Genomic DNA, 21682 nt, shown 5'->3' with positions numbered 1-21682 from the left:
GTCCTCGGTGACGCGACGGAGGTGTAGCCTGACGCGGTCTCTTACGTGTCGGACTAAATAAAAGTGGAGCTCCGGAGGCCTGGGAGTGACGAGGCGAGTCTGTGTCGGGTAAGAAGAGACGCATTCGTGGGGGAAAGAGATAATACACTTGGCGTTTTAGTGGACATGTCGCAATGCTCGATCCGTCTGTAACAAAGAGATCATGGCGGCGGTGGGCATGTTTCTCCACAGCTCAGACTTGCTTGCAGACAATGAGTCAGGTTGTAGAAGGAGGAAAGCGGGACGGGTCTACAAAATACATGTGTTTATGGGAGAGAGATGCGTAGTTATGAATGTGACCGCCCGTCCATGGCACCTTTTTATGAAAGTCCAGCGCGTGAAATGATTTTTTTTCTTTTTTGGCTCCAGCATTGGTTTGTTGAGCAGTCTAAGCTCTCCGTGATACATTAAAGATCTTTACTGTATTCCCGCCCGAGCAATGGTGTTTTGTACCACATTAAACAGCTATTCTTTATCATAAATTGTGGGTTTTAACTGGTAAATAAAATTATAGAGAAAAAAATGATTCATGAGTATTTTTCCATTCTGAGTGCACCATAAAACAGAGTGATTTTGTGCCGCATGCTTGATTCATTCAACGTGGAGTGCTATTTTACAAGTCGAAACACGCCTAAAAATGCAAGCGCTTGTATTTATTGTGCTGTTTTTTATTTCTCAAATGGCCTTAGATGGAAAATCATGAAAAATAAAATGATTTAGCTTGCACTGTATGCCGATTTTATTTTCCTTTAAGTTACCACGTTCATAAATGCTTAAAAACCAAGACACAGATCTGACTGACAGCTGCATACGGAAGTAAAAAAAAGGCGGCAAATGGAGTCATCTTGTGTTTGTGGCACACTATGATTAAGGTCTCATTTTTAACACGATTACTTGTTACAAAATAGTCACAGCTCCATAAAAGACTAATATTAATGATATTTACTGTTAAATATGCATATTCTTATTTTTGTGCTGAGGCTTGGTGGCTGCTTTTGTTAAAATACATTATAATGCAAATATTTCACTTTAGTAATGCCATTTTTTACGTGAAGAAATATACATTTCTGGAAACATTTCACCCCTTTAAGAATTTAATACATTTAAATTTTATTTTTGGATTTACATTAAATTGACATGTTTAACGTTAAGTATGTTTAAAAAAAATGCATAAATGTATATTTTATATTTAAAATGTTCGTAATGACTTTATATCAAACCCAGTCTGTGGGTAGAAGTTTTTTTTTTTTTTTGCAGTCAACCTTTAAAATAATCGTGGGTGCATAACAATACCCTTTTTTGGGCAGTTTGATAACCTACCCTGTGTATATATTCATTGCATAATTTTCAAAGTATACAAATGAAGGACTCTTGAATTACATCTTCAGGCTATCTAGATGACCATGGAGGCAGGAGCAGATGTCCAGCAGGGCGGCGACACTGCGGTCTCAGAGACAGACACTCAGCAGATTGCCACCTTGGCACAAGTGAGTTTCTGGCATTAAGATGCTTCCAAAGCTTTTGGAAACGTTTGCTAGGATGACAAGACTGATTATGATTACAAGGGTTATGGTTATTATACATGTAGATCCGGGATGATGTTTTTATTTAATTAAACCTTATTGTACCTCCCTGGTGCAGGTTTCCATGGCGGCAGCACAGGCATCAGCAACTGCACCCACAGTGACCTTAGTTCAGCTGCCCAATGGGCAAACAGTGCAAGTTCACGGGGTCATCCAGGCAGCCCAGCCCTCTGTCATACAATCCCCACAGGTGCAAACTGTACAAGTAAGCCAAATTTTGTTATTATTTTAATCACCCTCATCTTGTTCCTAACTCCTTAGACCGTCTTTTATCTTTGGAACACAAATTGAAATATTTTAGTGCAAAGATGGAATTTTCATTTTTAGATGAAATATCTCTTCAAAGTTTAGGATGACAAAGTGTTTACTGATTCAGGTGTATAAAGCATGAATATTTATGCCTTTTTGTATCAGATTTCTACTATTGCTGAGAGTGATGATTCTCAGGAGTCAGTGGACAGTGTGACAGATTCTCAGAAAAGGAGAGAGATTCTGTCTAGACGGCCCTCATACAGGTATCTGCATGTTTCTAAATTTGATGACACATTTATAATCCTGTTTTAACGAAAGCTGCATCTTTTTTTCTGCAAAAATCTGTTTAAAATGAAAAATGAGGACACAAGTGTCTATAAACTTACTATAGCAAGAAAACTGTTTCATATTTTTTAACTTAACATTTATTAAACAGTGCGGAAATATTACAGTAACATTCATTCCTCATTTAATGAATCATAGTAGTTATTTCAAAAATGTTTTCAAATGGTTTGTGTTTTTACCATTTAATTAAGACATTCTTTGAATTTACAATTTACACATGAACAACACTTAAAGTGAAACAGTCGATTTGTTTTACCTTTCATAAAATGTATAAAAGCACATAATCTAAAAACTAATTTTTTAACAGCACACAATTAAAAAAATAATAATTTTATTTAAATATTTAAAACGTATAACTGATTGTTTCTTTTTTACTTAAATAAACGTTTACTTTCTGAAAAAAAGAGAGATGTTTTTAAGTTTGTCAGTCATTCATGTGGTATAAATATATTTTAATATGTATAGCAATTATATAAAATTATTTATTAAAGGTTTTTACACTTGTGTAGCATCAAATGTTTCAGACAGAGAGTATTTTTGACAGCTAAAGGTGATCCATGCATACCCAAGTTCAAAATGACTTGAACATGAAATCACAATAGGGTGGTGCGGTGGCTCATTGGTTGGCACTGTCACCTCACAGCAAGAAAGTTGCTGGTTCGAGCTTTGGCTGGATCAGATGGCATTTCTGTGTGAAGTTTGCATGTTCTCCCCGTGTTCATGTGGGTTTTCTCCGGGTGCTCCAGTTTCCCCCACAGTCCAAAGACTTGTGCTATAGGTGAATTGGGTAGGCTAAATTGTCTGTAGTGTATGTGTGTGAATAAGAGTGTATGGGTGTTTTCCAATGATGGGTTGCAGCCGGAAGAGCATCTGCTGCGTGAAACGTGTGCTGGATAAGTTGGCTGTTTCAACCCCTGATGAATAAAGGGACTAAGGCGAAAAGAAAATGAATTAATGAATGAAATCACAATATAAAAAAAATTGTCACTTTCTTTTTTTTATTTGTTCACCAATGCCTCAGAGAACTTATATTTTGCTCTCGTAGTGTATAACATTTAAAATATATAAAATCAGCTTACAGAGTCTACATCATGCAGTCATATAAAATCATGTGGAAATGCTGCAGTGAATATTAATTGTCTAGATTTCAACAGCCACATAAATCCTACAATCTTGCTTTATTCACGAAGCCCTGTTCATAAGCTTCTTTTGATATTTTGTAATGCAGAAAGATCCTGAATGATCTTTCATCTGATGCTCCAGCGGTGCCACGGATAGAAGAAGAGAAATCAGAGGAGGACTCCACTCCAGCCATAACAACCGTTACTGTGCCAACGCCCATCTATCAGACAAGTAGCGGGCAATACAGTAAGTTATTTACCTGCTACTATTTTCCTCTCTTAAAGGTCTTATGAAGTGCTTTGAAATGTGCATTTTTATTCAATGTTTGACGTAGTCTCAACTGAGAAATGAAGAGAAAATGGCACATAGTGTAGCCCCTCCCCTTTAAAAAAAAATAACAGCATTTAGTTTTTATCACGCTCTGCCAGTGTGAGTGGTTGAGCTCAAGCGCATCAAATGTGTCTTGAAGGGGACAGGGAATATTAGAAACTAAAGGGTATTCGAAAGGTCATAATTTAATGAGAAATTATGAGGGGATGTGAATAAAACTTGATCCATTTAGGCAGAAGTGACAATATCTAAACTTTTTTTTATGTTTATAGGAGTTTTATTTATTTTTTTACACTATTTTGGTGCATACTTGCTTATAGATATCTTAAAAACTAACATAACTGATACTAACATCTAAAAAACTTTATTTTAGTTACAGGAGAAAGAAACAGCTGGACACTGTTTGAATCAGCCAGATACATAGAAAGTTAACCAGATGTAAATTGTTTTCTTCCAGTTGCTATCACTCAGGGTGGGGCGATCCAATTAGCCAATAACGGGACGGATGGAGTGCAGGGACTGCAGACACTAACCATGACAAACGCCGCTGGAGCTCAGCCCGGCACCACCATCCTGCAGTATGCACAGACCAGTGACGGCCAGCAGATACTTGTTCCCAGCAATCAAGTGGTGGTGCAAGGTCAGATTCCTTTTTCTGGTCAAAAATACAAGACACTTCAGTTCAAAACAAGTACCAGGATTCATATAGTCATTGAATACCTGGAAAAGTCATGGAATTTTGACATGGCATTTTTCAGGCATGGAAAAGTTTTGTAAAAACAAAAAAACCCACAAAGTTTTGGAAAAGTGATGGAAAACAGATATCTGTATACTTGAATATTGGTTATTTCTTTTCTGTCCTTGGATTATCACATACAGTCACATTATTATTGTGGTGTAAGCATTATCTAAATCAATTTTTCAATACACACACACACACACACACACACGCACACACACATATATATATATATATATATATATATATATATATATAGGTAGTGAAAATTCAACTGAAAGTCTTGGAAAAATCATGGAGACGTTATAGAGTTTTAGAAGTAAAAATGTGTATGAACCCTGAAGTACATGCAACCTTGAGCAATGGCAAACAGATGAAGAGATTTTTTTGAATCATTTATTCATTTATGTTTTTTATAAGCAGTAATAAGTCAATTCATACAGTTGAAGTAAAAATTATTGGTCCTCTTGAATTACTAGCCCCCCCTGTATATTTAAATGCTTATCAAGTTTAATTAGGCAAATTAGGGTAATTAGGCAAATCAGTGTGTAACAGTTTGTAGAATTGTTTGTTCTGTAGAGAATCCAAAATAAAAAGCAGAAATAAAACAAATAAAACTCAAAAAATCATATGGGAAATATTTGAAAAAGAAAAAAATCACAGTAGGCTTATGATTTTGACTTTGGCTGTAGTTACATGGTACTATCTATAGACAATTTAGATGTGTGCTTATAAAAGTGAAAATCTGAATGAAAAGAGAAGAGGATAATATTCATATCTGTACACATGCATACATTGCATATAAACAGGGGATTACATAACTGGAATGCAGGTGTGCATGCGTGATTAAATGCAAAATGTGGATCAGATACTAGAGCTGGGCGGTATGTTGGTGTATTAATCAGAATCAGAAAGAGGTTTATTTCAAGGTTTCTTCACGCATACGAGGAATTTGTTTTCATGACAGAGCTTCTACAGTGCAACAGAATTACAGAGACAGGACAAAACAGATAATACATTTTAAAAATAGAAGTAATGAATGCAAATATAGAAATTGACAAGTGTATGTACAGGGATATTACTATATACAACGTTATATGTGCAGCTGTTATTTGCAAATTGGCATGTAAAGTATGTTGTTGAATAAGTGTATATGTATATAAAAAGTTTATAGCAAGTAGATATGTTGGTTCCACAATTATTATCATCAAGTGTTTATGAGATGAATTGCCTGAGGGAGGAAACCTGTGTTGGGCTGTTCTGGTGCACAGTGCTCTGTAATTTATATTAATACCGTTAATTAATCTATATAATTGTATTAATTTAATAATTATATAACTGTATTAATTTATACAAATATTTTTTAATACAGTGTAAAATTATATAACACCACTTTTACCGTGGTCACATTTAGAGTTCACAAACAAGAGTCTATCATTGTTATCAGTGCTCTCTCTCTCTCTCACACACAGACACACACTTTCACCCCACCCGCACTCTTCCCATGAGCACACAGTTAGTGGCAGCCAGGGGGTGAAACTAGGGTGAAGCCATTTTATTGGCTGATGCCTAACCAATGAACAACACCAGCCAGGGACAATGCATTTTCAATGATATTGTGCTGAAGTTAGCATTATTAGCTTTATACATCATATATAAAGCATTTATTATTTCTATGAGATGTCTATGGCTCTACGCTGTAGGACTTTTTATTTTCATTAAGGCTGCCTGGGTGCTTCCGCAATTAACCACAACGTCATTATAAACTCAATACGTTGTGTCACTGCCTGATTTACACACAATATAACGTAAGTCTCACACCAGACTCCATTAAATCAAACTGTGCAAGGCCATGTCTTTAAAATATGAACATTTACTTTACCACAGTATTTTCCATGGGTTTGTAATGATCAGTTGCTGCTCCTCAGGGTGCTTACATTTAAATGGATTTCCATCTCATTACTGAATAAATACTAAAGTCTATTTAACTGACTGGACTATGGTAATATTACATGCTCAAGAAACCTTAATGAAATTGAAGATAAATCAACCTTTTCGCAGAATGTTTGTATAACACACACACACACACACACACACACACACACACACACACACACACACACACACACATATATATATATATATATATATATATATATATATATATATATATATGTATATATATATAATTTTTTTGTGTGTATAAACGGTTTGTTTTCCCATTAATGAGGCTATTCATTTTGTACAGTTTTATTTGCATAATATTGAAAGCTGAATATTTTTGTTTAAGCAGTTTCATATTTTTTTTTTCCAGTTATTTAAAATTGATTTAAAAGCCCAAAGCTATGAAATTATTTTTCACAAAGTATTTCTTAGATTAAATATTTTTTGCACCATGTTGAGTAAGTGGCAGGACTTTATGTGCTTGAGGGTGTGGGCTGGCTCTGTGCCACCATTGAAACTGCTTTTATTTAGCTGCTTTTCACATTTTTCCTATTTAAACTGAACTAGATGTTTACACTGCTGCATCCAGAAACAGCCTTTAGCAGAATATGTTGTCCTCACGCACATGAACCACGCCTGATCGTGTCAACAGATTTCACACGTCTTTCAAGGTCATACATCACAAGAACACCCAAAACTGTTTGGTGACCCACTTTTAGGCTGTGACCCAAGCAGTTAAGAAACACTGCATTAGCTCATCCATGAACATGCAAAAAAGTCATGATGACGGCAACTTTCATGAGTCCACACTCATTCATTCACATGAGTGTATCAAACTAAGCCTTTGCTTGTTGTGAATACTCAGTTTCTAGATTTTATGTGAAAAGTGTATCGTACAGAGTAGAATGAAAATGATTATTCTCTGCTGTAAGGTCATATTTACTGTAATGCATTACTTTTAAATTGCGTAACTCGCAACACTGATTATATACAGATATTTGCAAAATATGTAAATGCATGCATATATTTATATATACATTATAAATACTTACAGTACACACATGTAAGTACAGATGTGCAGGATGTGGTTCATCTTTAGAAAGCATTAATATAAATAAATAACGTGTATGGGTGTGTTTGTTATACATGTAAAATAATATGTACACGTATAAAAATGATGATTATCAGACAGGTAATGATTTAAAAGAGAAAAAAGAAACAAAGATACAAATTATGAGGTTATATAAGAATATGTATAACAAATAAATGATGATAATAATAAAATGAAAGTAAAACTAAACCAAGATAATGGAATTGATGAACAGATACATAAATGGGTAATAAAGAGATATTAGAATAAGTGTGCTAGTCTAGTTTAGTTATTCTGTTGTTAATTAAATCCAGGCTTGGCTTGCTCTGTCTCCAGGATGCTGAGCGTCTCCTTGTCCAACTATAAATGTGCTGTTTGTGTGTTTCAGCGGCATCAGGAGACGTTCAGGCTTATCAGATCCGCACTGCAGCTGCGAGCACCATTGCTCCTGGGGTGGTCATGGCCTCTTCCCCAGCACTGCCCAGTCAGGGAGCTGAGGAGGCCACACGTAAGCGGGAAGTTCGGCTGATGAAGAACAGGTACCTGCCAAATGCACATGCTCATGTTGGATGTAAATAATGGTCTTATACAAACATTTTTGATTGTATAATAAATATATATATATATATATATATATATATATATATATATATATATATATATATATATATATATATATATATATATATATATATATATATATATATATATATATTTCTGCTAAAGCATGTAATGCATAATCCTAAGAAAAGCACCTGAAAAGTTTTGAAAACGGGCCAATCTTTTATATTCATATTTAAAATTAAAAGCAATTATAAAGCTACTGTAACCTTTGAAAACCAAGATATTAGGAAATAAATATTATTGTAAGATCCATATTTTATAAATATTAGTAATGTAATGGTTAAAATGTGAATATAAAAATGTGTTAATATTTATAATTCTAACTTTACACTACAGTATTGCTATATATATATATATATATATATATATATATATATATATATATATATATATATATATATATATATATATATATCAAAACAATATATTTAGTTTTGTTCTTACTATTATATTATTATATTCTTACTCTATACCATAAAGGTAAAGTTTAATAACAATGTGTGTTGTATGGTCATAAAAATAGTTTTCAGCTTTTATTTCAAGCTGGTCATACACTAAAAAAAATGCTGGGTTCCACACAATCAACTTGTGTTGGGACAGCTTAAAGAAATTAAGTTAACTTATTTGTTTTAACACATTTTAGTTTATTGAACATAAAACAATTAAGTTGTCCCCCTAAACATAAAACTATATAAATAAATTTAAATAAAACTTATTCAATCTGCACTCCGGGATAAAAAGTACAAGACTGGTGGGGGTTCTCCAATGTGTTCAATGAGAACATTTATTAATATGGACTTTTTAAGGTACTATTTTATGGTACCAGCTTTAGTACAATTTGTGTATGATAATAGACATGCACAACATTCAACTGTTTTTTTTTAAGCAGTAATAATTCATGCAGTCATGCACATTTTGACAGCTAATATAATGCAAAACTAATTTAAACAGCCAGTTATTCCTTACATCAATACATTTTTTTTGAATAGGCCTAGGCTACTATAATAAAGAAAATCCACTATAATTAAAAAAAAAAAAAAAAGCTAAAAAACTCTTGACATATGAAAGAGTAAAGCGTGAAGTTTTAGTAATTTTTCTCGCATTGATAATTTAATATTAGTTAGACAATGTCATTACGCTGCTGTGCCGTCAGCCAATCGTTGATCTTGATTTTGTGGATCGATAGATCTGTCTTCCACAACACAAGCAGGTATCTCAGATCAGTTCATCCAGACATTTTAATCTGGTTCACAAATTAGTTTGAAGAACCAAACCAGGCAGAGATCAGTTATCAAGACTTAAAAGATCCAGGATCTGTCAAATCATCTTAAATCATTTAAGTGAAGTACAAAGAATAGACTGCAGGATTGAGTTTGGTGACCCCTGTCTTAAACTGTAACTTGAATTACTGTTGCCAGCCAAATTTCAGAACAAAGGTTTTAAATGTTGCATCTGCAGTTTAAAAAAAAAAATGGTTTGACTGTAATAATGTGTTTCCACCACAGGGAGGCAGCACGGGAGTGCCGCAGAAAAAAGAAAGAGTATGTGAAATGTCTGGAAAACAGAGTGGCTGTGTTGGAGAATCAGAACAAAACGCTCATCGAGGAGCTCAAAGCGCTTAAGGACCTTTACTGTCACAAATCTGAATAAGTGCGCTCACGAAAACTTGCTGAACGGATCTCTTCTGGTGCCTCAAGAGACAGAGACTCTAAACAAACCCACGGGCACCTGCACAGCAGCTCTGTCTCTTCTCATTTCAATTTCTTTTCCTTTTTTAAAAAAAAAACAAAACTATAAATCATCTTCTGTAAAAAAAAAAAAAAAAAAGTCCAGTTATCAGGAATACATTGTAAGTTTGTTAGTGTAAACTTTTTTTATTTTGCTTTTCTCTTCAGAAGAAAGAGAGTCGGTTTCTCTGAGACAGAAAAAAAAAATTGACACGCAGGGTACAGTTTCGCTATCAAACACGGTGCCCTACTTAAGGAGCGTGGAGAACCATAAAGAGCACCTTTTCACTGCAGCAGTGACAGGGAACGAATGTTTGTGTGGGTTTATCATGGAAACAGCCCCGGGTGCTGCTCCTGTCATCTGAAAGACTTTGCCACACTGCGCCAGTCGCTGATGGCTCTGCCTGCCAGCATGATTAAAGAGGGATGGAGGTTTTCACTTTTGCAGCATGAGTCTTTAACGATCCAGATTAAATCAGCTGTGTCCTTTCCTGTTGTTTTACCGCTTCTGTTACTAATACATATACTCATAATTTTTGTTCTTCAAAAGACATGCAGAAGAATTTTATATATACGTGTCTCTTCTGTGACACGGACTGATGTGTAATGCATCGTTGTCTACCTTTTTATTTTGTTTTGTTAAGCAGTATTGCTTTTGTTACAAAGTTAAGTGCTATAAGGAAAAACTCAGTCACATTTGTTAACGGAAATATAGGTGGATCCTTTAAGACGTGGAATGATGATGTTTGGAAAAAAGTGTTGTAAAGTAAATGAAATATATTATGTGATTTTCACAAGTGAGCGTTTAATAGCCTATCATCAGAAAATCATTTTTAAAAAAGAAAACTTGTTATAAGTGTGCTTATATTGTAATATATTGGATTTTTCCTCATCTATGCCAGACTTTACCGGTCATTCTGGTGCCATCTACACTAATCAGAGATTCCCTTATTATTTTGGGCGAAGATTTTGATATACAGACACTGATGTCTGATCTGTGGAAAATTTTTCAGTTTTTTATGTTCCCCATTGCAATGGAAATGCTGTTGTTATTTTGTTCTGTCTTTTGCCATAACATACACAACAACATGACGTGCATGTTATTTGATTTTTTCTTTTGTTTAATTTTTTTTTAAATATTGTATTTTTAAGATATGTTGCTAAACTTGTAACCTAAATCAGTTAAAACATTATGGTGCAGTCTTTCATCAACAAATATATATTTGGCAGCTGTTTGTAAGCAAATGTTTTGAGTTATTTTCATTTTTACAGTTTTATCACTTTTTATGTTTGTGAAGATGAAATATCATTAGTCTTCACTTCAAACCAGGGTTGCTCAGTTCAAATCATTTTTGGTCAGGTAGTTTATAAGAGAAATAGAATCTTAATATTTACAGTAAAAGAGGAGTTTTTCTTATTCGGTTACCTTTTAATTAAGCGAAAACTTGCAAGTTCATATTGATAAATCAGTATATGTGTAATTTTGAGTGTATGGGTGAGGCGACCCATGATTAATAAAGGGACTAAGTCTCAAAGAAATGAATGAATGAATATTGATAATCATCCAAACCTGCCTACTACAACAATCGCGTTGAAAAGACTATTCTGAAGCATTTGTCATTTTCTCACAATATTGTTGTCTTGAATTGTTTGTTTTATTTTTGTTTCATTCTTTCACACAAACATATTAAGCAGCACTACAATATTATTAAGATAAAAGAAGAAATTATTTTTATAACATTAGCACTGTCACCTTACAGCAAGAAGGCCCTCACAGTCGAAAGACATGCGCTAGAGGTGAATTGATGGGGACATGGGGTTTTTCCCAGTGTTGGGTTGCAGCTAAAAGGGCAGTCGCTGTGTAAAACATATGCTGGACAGGTTGGCGGTTCATTCCACTGTGGCAACCCCTGATTGATAAAGATACCAAGCTAAAAAGAAAATGAATGAAATTGTATGAGTGTGAATGTGAGAGTATGTGGGTGTTCGTCATTACTGGGTTGCAGCTGAAAGGACATCCTCTGCGTAAAACATGCTAGATAAGTTGGTGGTTCATTCCGCTGTGGCGACCGCTAATAAATAAAGGAGCCAGACTAAAAAGGGACTTACCAAGGAAAATTAAGGAAATTAGCATGTTGTAAGGATTTCTAATCAAGATAGTTCAAGTATGAACCGCATTTTTTTTTTTTTCCTCAGATGATAAAACAGAAGATACTGAAGTTAAATAAGCAGCCCTTCTATAGTACCCCCCTGCTATGGATGTCAATGGCTGCTTTTTTTCTCAACATTGTTCAGAATATCTTGTTTTGAGTTCAACAGAAGAAAGAAACTCTCGGACTACTTAAGAGTGAGTAAATGACGAGGAAATATTCATTTTTAAGGATCATTTAACACCAACAGGAAAAATGATGCTGCAAATTCAGTTTGTTTTGTGTTCCATTACCTCAACCCTACTCCTAAAATAAACCCTCACAGAAAAATATTTATCAATTTAATTTTTTTTTTAATCCTTAATGCAGAAATGCAGTTTGCCCCCTCAAGGGGGTCTTTCGGACCTTTCTGCCCAGAGCTTTAGGCATAGTATGGTTTTAACTGTTGGTCAAGTCACACCCATTTACTACTGACTGACCAATGGTTTCCTGGCAAAGTTTGAGCAGGAGATTTTCTGTCTCTGAACCACTCCTATGCATAATGAGGGACCTCCCTCAACACAAAGATTGACCTTAACTATGAGCATTAAATAATGCATACTGTACAAGTTATTATCATGCACTCAGCATCATGTTTTGTAAAATAGCAGGAGATACAAAATGGTAGTAAACCTGACACTAAACACACATAACCTAGCATCTAGGTATTTCTATACTGTATACACCTCAAAAAGGACTTTATAAAAGCATGCATATACTGTTTTAACTATACTTTCACCATAGGGCAGAGTACATAGATTGTCAACACACATTACATATCATTTGGAGTTTTAAGTCCTAATGGTTCTTTTCTTCGAATCTGGAGGTGGCTTTGGAATGTGATTGGGTTTGCAAAAGCTAGAAGGAGGGAACTTACTCCATTTCCCTATCTGCAATATAGGTTAAACAGTGGTAATGAGCCCCCAGCGTGCAATAAGCATCTCAGGGTAACCCTGGTGTCATGCACAGTGACCTTTGGCTCCACACTCTCTGACACCAATTGACATAAAATTCAAGGTAGATTAAAATATGGTATGAGGAAAGGTGACTCCCTTTCTTCAGCTGCAGCTCATATGTTACAGTGTGTGTACTGCAAAGTGCATTTGTGTGAGACTCATCATGTCAGAAAGGCTTGAAAAAACTCCACAAATACATGAAATAAACTTACTTGGTATTTTTGACTAATGAGCTGTATTTCAGCTTCATCCTGGTCTATATCTATCACTGACTGCTGTTTATCTGATAATGCAGTAGAAGCAGGGCGGGGAGATGCTCATTTGCATTTAAAGCCACAGGCTACAAAAACAGCTACACTGGACTCAGACACCAAAATGGACGTATTCTAGAGACTATAATAAATGATTTGATGGGTATTTTGAGCTAAAACTTTTTATACACATTCTGGAGACACCAAAGGCTTATCTTACATCTTGTAAAAGAGGTAAAATAGGTGCCTTTAAAACTTGATTTGCTATACCAATTTAAAGCTAAGAAAACAGTACTTTTGATACGACTGATATGAATGAATAAAGTTTCACAAAATCAGATTAGACATGAGAAATAATCTAAACATTGGAAAAAAAAATACTTGTTTACCTCAAAATTTGTTTTATTCTTAATCAATGCTCACATATGACTGATTTCTTTCAGATTGCGGGAGTCTAACCAGGGTGCAAATTACACATTGACGATTGATGGGGTCAATTTTTTGGGTAGTAGGTTGTTAATACATGCTTCAGTGTAAGAAATTTATGAATGTATTTGTTACATCTCATTTATTAATACAATGTATATGTTTTAAGTGTTTTGAGGGATTTTTAGAGACTATTTTGGTGGTTAATGTCGGTCAAACTACACAAATTCTATGTCTAATTTTTCTTTTTTAGGCTTCATGCAGATATAAACACCATTTTACAAGAAACATGTATTGACTACCTAGGATGTCTTTCAGTGTTCTTGAACTGCTAGTTTAAGACTGCTGAATTATAGGTTTACTAGCATTGATTGGCATGAGTATGCATTCACAATAATATGAACCATTATAGGGGTCAATTTATTTTTTTATTCATTTTATTTTCAGCTTAGTCGCATTATTAATCTGGGGTCGCCACAGCGCAATGAACCGCAAACTTATCCAGCATATGTTTTACGCAGCGGATACCCTTACAGCCGCAACCCATCACTGAGGAACACCCATAAACTTTCATTAACACAAATACACTATGGACAATTTTGGACAATGGACAATTATACCCAATTCCCCTGTACCGCATGTCTTTGGACTTGTGGCGGAAACCGAGCAGCCGGTGGAAAACCGTGCGAACGTGAGAAGAACATGCAAACTCCACAAAAATACCAACTGACTCAGTCGAGACAAGAACCAGCAAACTTCATGCTGTGAGGCGACAGCACTATCTACTATACCACTAAATCGCCCTATGGGGGTCAAATGTATATTTATATTACACATTTTTAATTATCAATATTTAAGATATAAATCAAAGATCAGAGAAAGCTATTTAAAATATATGTGTCCTAATAGTGCTTTTAGCAGTGTGGGACGCATATACGACTGTCAACAGCTCAAAAAAATGTGTTTTGGTGTTTCGTGACCCTTTAAAGGACTGACCCCCATCTTTTTTTGATGTTTTTCTGTGGGGAACAAGCATTAATTAAGGGGTAAATTCCCCCCAACCCTGTAATTCGTACCTTGGGTCTAAATAAGAATATGTAGTAATATCATCACTCTAGCTCATTCCAGAATGGAGGAATAAGCCTTGTTGCAACCTTCCCCACTTTTCCTTTATATGAGTAAAATAGTGAAAAACTTTTATAAATCAAGTACAAAAGAAAGGCTTTGAACAAGGACTTTTCTTTTTCTTACAGAAAAACTCTTCCAATACTTGTATTTGTAAAATATGGCACACATATCAACAAAGCTTAATGAAGTCTTGATTAAGGAAAAAAAAAAAAAAAAACATTATTTAAGAGAAATTCTTTTATTGAAAATGTCTTTAAAAAGTCTTAAATTTATCTTCATAAATCATACAAAATTTTTAAATTGCATTAAAACTCCATGTTTTGTTTTCTAAAAGAAAAGGTAAACTCAAATAAACAAGTTGTGATGTGCCATTTCACATATATTCTAAACGTAAACACCACATTTGAGAGCAATAATGCAATTTTCAGTCCTTCTATCATCACTTAGTAGCTAAATTGATTGAAAGAGCGAGATACCTTGAAATGATGAAGGTTATTCAGTCAAATCGGTTAGGCACTGCGGTAGCCATTCAATCGAAAAAAAAAGCAGGCATATGGCAAATTGTCTGTGATCCCTAAACTGCTTACAACAAAGAATTTTGTTTTAAGCGACACAAAAAAAAATCTCAATTTTCTGCTCAAAGAACACCAGATTGCCTTGTGCCATTGTTTGCAACAGAACATCACAGAGCCTCCAGATTGCCTGTATTCAGTTACTCAGAGCGTTTTACCTTCACGCTCAGTGATCAAGGTCTCCAGCAGTCTTTGAAAGTGGCCACAGGCAAACGTATTCATAAAACACATTAAGGTACTAAATGGCACTAAACGCACCCACTGTGTAAACCTACTCTCCAATACCTTTGCCTGTGAATCCGAGGCTTTGATTGCTATTTAAGCAAAATGAAAGACTTAGATTAGAACGTGTTTTTGATCGATGATTATAGACTTCAGTAATTAGCACTTATTCGTATTAGTAGTAGCATAAATGATTAAAAATGATGATTTGTGTCAAGGGTTAATTACAGAGCTTTTTCATTCAGTCTTTAATGATTTGCTTCACCTCGAAGTTATTCATCATTTGTTACGAGTTCTTTGCTCTTAAAAAAAATACTTTTCTGCTTAGAGAATTTAACGAGGAGAAGCGTAAAGAAAATGAGCGTCCTTAGCTTGATTTTAACCTATCCATATGACAGTTATTTTTTATAGCATGTCTTCCCATCAAATGCTTAATTTGTTCTCGATAGATAGATAGATAGATAGATAGATAGATAGATAGATAGATAGATAGATAGATAGATAGATAGATAGATAGATAGATAGATAGATAGATAGATAGATAGATAGATAGATAGATAGATAGATAGATAGATAGAAAGAAAGAAAGCAAAAATGCCGTCCAATGCTGCTATTTCCACAGAACTTCTACTTCTGTTTCTGTTTTTGGGCTTCCAAAGGACTTGACACGAAGAGAGAAGTGCTTATAGTTTAATTTAATTATGTTCCAGAGAATTATAAAAAATATATATATATCGCTCTAGCATTTGACAAAGGATCTCCCCCAGTTCAGTGCTGGATTCGGTTAAAAACTCCTCTGGTGAAGAACGTTTTTTAATTTCCAGGATTGATCTGTCACCAAAGCCAAAATTGGACATTTTTGGAGACACCTCAGAAATATGAGACATATATCACAGGCAGTATGTGTGTGTATGATATTAGCAAAGAAAATCGTTTTACAAAATTGGAAGTCAGAACACGTGCCTGTTTTTAAAACCTGGATTATGTGTTGCCCATGGAAGAAATGTGATATGGAATGGCAAACAAATAAAACATATTTATTTATTTATTTATTTATTTATTTATTTTCTGGAACCCAATTGGGTTTATATCAGTAATGCTGACTTGTAACTTGCTTTGGCATATGTCGAGTTGTGGAGCCTACACATTTCACTAAACTCTTTATTTTTAATGTGTAATTAAATTTTTTGGTAACACTTTATTTTAATGGTCCATTTGAGTATTACAAGACTGTCTGCTTAACATCTGTTAAGACTGCTTCTTCAACAGACATTTAACTGACTAAGAAACTTTGCAAGTACATGCCAACTTACATTAACCCTAACGCCAACCAAACAGTCTACTTAAAATTTAATGAGAATTAGTAAGCATGTAGATGCAATGTAACTTAAATTCAAAAAACGGACCATCAAAATAAAGTGTGACCCATTTTTTTTCTCTTATGCTTCTGGATGATATTGTATTATGCTGTGTCTGACTGTCTGTGTGTTGTGAAATTGCCTTTGTTTCTTTTTTCTGTTTATGTTACTGTTTATTTTGTTATGCTAAAACAATAAAATAAAAAAAGGAATTTCATAGAAGGGCTTATATTTTTGTCTTCAACTGCACATGGATATGTGAAAACAGCTTTAATAATTCATGTATTTATGTCAGGCCTGTATGAGATCATTGAAGAAACACTGCACTTGTACACAAACCAGTCCTGCTACATTATTTTTTGGTTATCAGATAGTACTTGCACATGCCCTATATTTGTTATGACATCCACATGAACTATCCTTTAAAGAAAAAAAATGTAAATAATGTAAGGTATAATACATTATAAATATATAATGTGGGTGGCTCAGTGGTTAGCACCCTCACCTCACATACTGAATATATAATGTAAGGTATTATACTTTGAAAACTGCAGGAAAAAATATTTATGGTAGATTCAAGTCAAAATATAAACCTAACCATAAAGAAAACCTAAAAAGAGTCATAAAATACAAAATGGACAGAAAAATGACAGAAGGCCTTTGCTTCGTATACAAAACAGACTAAAACAACAATTTGCCCTTCATTTGTTTCAGCACCTGGTCATTTGTTAATGAGGTCTGATGAAGTGTTATCGAAGTGAACGCTGTGATTGCTTTTGCACTCCTACAGCTGTGTCCCGGTGCTCTGATGGAGGATTGTTTTGGGGTAGTAATGGCATGAACTCCCCTCTCTTCTCTTTTATACTCTCTGCTGTTGAACTTCATGGCCCTGCCTGTTTGATTTCTGCTTAGATTCTGATTGTTTTTCTCAGATAGTGAGGTCCTTCAGACTGATTATAATGTGAGACTAATTGAAATAAATTAAACAGGTAATGAAGTGTGAACCCCTGCTAGTGTGAAGGGACTGATGTTACGGTGTCTGTTGTAGGCCCATTTTGTCCTCATGATGTCTCTATCTTTATTATAAGCTGAAGTACAGGAAAAAAAAAAAACATTCTATTCTATTCTACTCATTGATTAATTAATTTTCTTTTCCGCTTAGTCTCTTTATTAATCAGGGGTTACCACAGTGAAAGGAACCACCAATTTATCCAGCATATGTTTTACACAGCGGATACCCTTCCAGCTGCAACCCATCACTGGAAAACATCCATACACACTCACTCACACACATACACTACAGACAATTTTAGCTTATCCAATTCACCAATAGCACATGTCTTTGGACTGTGGGAGAAACCAGAGCACCCGAAGGAAACCCACATGAACACGGGGAGAACATGCAAACTCCACTCAAAAATGCCAACTGACCCAGTCAAACTAGCGACCTTTTTGCTCAGAGGCGATTCTGCTACTCACGGTGCCACCATGACACCCTATATTCTATTCTATTCTATTCTATTCTATTCTATTCTATTCTATTCTATAGAAAGACTTAACCTTCAAGTCTTAAATAAAACTCTATTATTCCAATTCAATCTAAACTAAGGGGAAATAAAGGGCCACCCACTCACTTCCCTTATCAAATAAGCAAATTTGTTTATTAATGTTCTTTAAAAAAGACATTAATTTCTGTTTTAGGAATTAGGCTGGGAAATTTAATTAAGTTGAAATTGAATAGGATAATAAGCTTTTTTTTGGGTTTGTTTGTTTTCTATCATATAAGGTAAATAAAATTCAAAACCTTTTATTATTATATTATATTTATATTGTATTATTATATTATCAATTAAAATACAAGACTTTAATCTAATTTGTTCAATTAAAGAGTTTAAATAAGTGATTAACACTTTTTAAGATGATGTTTAATCCTCCCTGTTTTCTATATTTCATCTCCCTGTAAAACAAAATCTAAAAATACCCACATGACACACTGCACCATTTTCTGATCAAATAGCATGTTCATTATCATATCCCTACCACTGCAGGAACATATATCTATTGCCAAATGAAATCAGACCACCTAGAATGATGCTTTCTCCTATTCACAAAAAAAAATAATAATAATAATAATAAAAAAAAATCACTCAATGATAGCAGAAAAAAGCTTAGCAGGTGCATTTGCCCAAAGCCTCTGTTGCTCTCAAGATGTTTCAATTATTCATCCAAAGAAAGCTAACAGAAATGGCTATGAACGAGGACAGAGCAATTGATTTGAAGACCGGGTTCCTTTGGGCGTCTCAGGGTGGTACAATTACAATCTAATTACACAGAGACAGGGCAAAGGGAGTGTGACATTACTCATCTAATGTCCTGTCCTAGAGCGGATCACTGAAAACTTGCTTATTTATTTTCTGTTGTCAGGTGCTACTCTTTTTGCCACACTGAAAAACATTGAATAGAGAAGGATTTCAGATAACACTTTGGTTTTTGCATCTTAACTCTTCATACACACAAAATATATTACAGTATACTGTAGACTATTATGTAATAATCAATTCAAAAATAAGAATAAAAAACCCTCAGTTGGTATTTCAGTGTGTAGTTGACTGTTGCTTGCCTGACCATCTCTTTGTAATAAACCTGCATTTGTATCTGCACTCCTTTGTCAGCGTCCCCTTCACGTTACAGTTCCATTTCTTTTAAGTTTTGTAACTGAATCATTTTATTTAACTTAAACCTCTACATGCTTTACATAAATAATATTTAATAAAATGTAACAACTATAATTTCAAAGTTGTGAGAATTTTAATCAGTTGTATCTCATTTGTTGTTTTTTAAAGACTTTTTTGATCCAAAATCAAACTCTTAAACTACGACCATGAGCATGTCTTGACATTTTATTAAAGGTGTTTAATCGTAATGATTTAGGGAAAATTCTTTTAAATAACATTGTTTTCTCTTGAACTTTTAGTGCAGGCACTTTATTGATGGTGTTCGATCCTAATAATCTAGGAAAAGTCTGTAAAATAACATGTATTTTTTCTGTTATTTTATATTGTATTCAAAAGTTCATAAAAATTACAAACAATATCTGTAAATTAACAGCTTGACTGTTATTGTATGTACCATATAAGTAATGACAAATTTCAGCAATTTGTCTGTTTTATACAATAAAATTGTCGCACAACGTTTTACACAACGTTTCTTCCTGTTTTTTTTTGAAGTACATTTTAAATTACGTAAAATTAAAGTAATAAATTGTAATTACTTGCTCTGTAAAAAAAAAAAAAAAAAAAAAAGATTGTAAAAAGAAAGGTCAAATGACTGGCAGCTACGGCTGCCAAACAAAAACCATAAAATTATGGTAAAATTTCTTTGTTGAAATAAAGTGCAAAAAATAATAAATCTACAGATATTTTCATTAAAATGTTTACAGAAAAACACTGTTATTTTACAGACTTTTCATAGATTATCACGATCAAATGCGTACAATAAAACTACACACTAAGAGCGATCACATGCACCTGTTCCACATTCCGCTGATTGCACACACACAGTCGGAGGATCATTATGAACTGATTACATGCACTTTAAAAGCAGCACAGACACATGCACCAATTGCTTAGTCTGGTTATACTGTTACTGTGAACATTATGACGTGTTTCTTTTCTTTTGCCTTGCTTTGTTTTTTTTTTTATTGCTTATGTTGTTTGCTGCCGGGACATTTATAACTCATTAACTAGGAGTTTATTAATGATTTAATAACTAGTTATAACGGTTAGTTATTCTAAAGTGTTACCAATTTTTTTCTAAATGAAAAACAAAACACATATCAGTTAAACAGAGATTAAAAAGAAAAATGAAAAGAAAGAGATTGAAATGTCAGAAAATGCTAAAAAAAAAAGTCTGGATTACCATTTGGCAGCATGGAGAACTAAGACCTTATTATACAGATTTTTTCTTAGTGTCTCCATAGCTCACACATGGATGAAGCTGGCTTGGCCTGTTACACCCTAATATGTGTTTCAACACCCCAACGAGACTGTGACAGTCAGCCAGCAATGATGAATATATCTATTCCCTCAACACTGACAAATCCCATTTTCACCACACAGTCCAGCCTTCAAATATGTGTCCAGGCACATTCCATTTTCTCACAATAAGGAGATACACAATTCTCTATAATGGGAGATTTTTTGTGGATCATCATTTTTTTGCGATCATCATGCAGCAGTGCAAGACAATAAGGGCTCATCATTGCTATTCATTCTGTGCCTAATTTAGTGTTCCCACATCCTTTTATGTATATCACTGTCCTTTGAAGGTGAAGCATGAGTCAACGGCAGTTTATTCTGAATATGTTTTCAAATGTAAACATATGTTTCTAAAGTAACAGAATGCTTAAACATAAATTATTGTAGTTGTTTCACGCTTGGTTTTGATGAGCTGATTAACATTCAAAGGTGTGCAGATTTTTTTTTTTAGGAACCGCACATCTAAAGTAGTTCAAGGCAGGTTTTGAAACGCATTGCAGTTTCATATCATTATGCTGAAATCACACAGCTTATAACTGTTAAATCATAACAGAAGCTTTTGAATGTAATGACAAAGGCTGTTTCTCAATATGCGTTCTTGTCTGTACTTGCGTTCTTGTGTCCTCTTGAAACGTCATCAACCGTCGCCAAAGTACTGTTCCAATTCAAAGTTCACATCTTTCCAAGTACACATGAAATTCCCGGAAGTGTACTTGCTCTGGCCTTTGGCCAAGGATGCATCGAGAGG

General features: G+C 34.2%; 1 protein-coding gene across 1 annotated transcript; it reads left to right on the top strand.

The window, feature by feature from the left end:
- creb1a (cAMP responsive element binding protein 1a) lies at positions 1-10592 on the top strand. Its single transcript, NM_200909.1, is given in 8 exon segments — positions 1-108; positions 1428-1526; positions 1681-1827; positions 2037-2137; positions 3448-3587; positions 4129-4311; positions 7833-7983; positions 9574-10592. Coding segments are annotated over 7 exon segments (957 nt in total). The 5' UTR covers positions 1-108; positions 1428-1436; the 3' UTR covers positions 9719-10592.
- Positions 10593-21682: the final 11090 nt, after the last annotated feature.

Source organism: Danio rerio, chromosome 1, assembly GCF_049306965.1.
Source record: "Danio rerio strain Tuebingen ecotype United States chromosome 1, GRCz12tu, whole genome shotgun sequence".
Classification (NCBI taxonomy): domain Eukaryota; kingdom Metazoa; phylum Chordata; class Actinopteri; order Cypriniformes; family Danionidae; genus Danio; species Danio rerio.
This window is presented reverse-complemented; position numbering and strand designations above follow the sequence as displayed.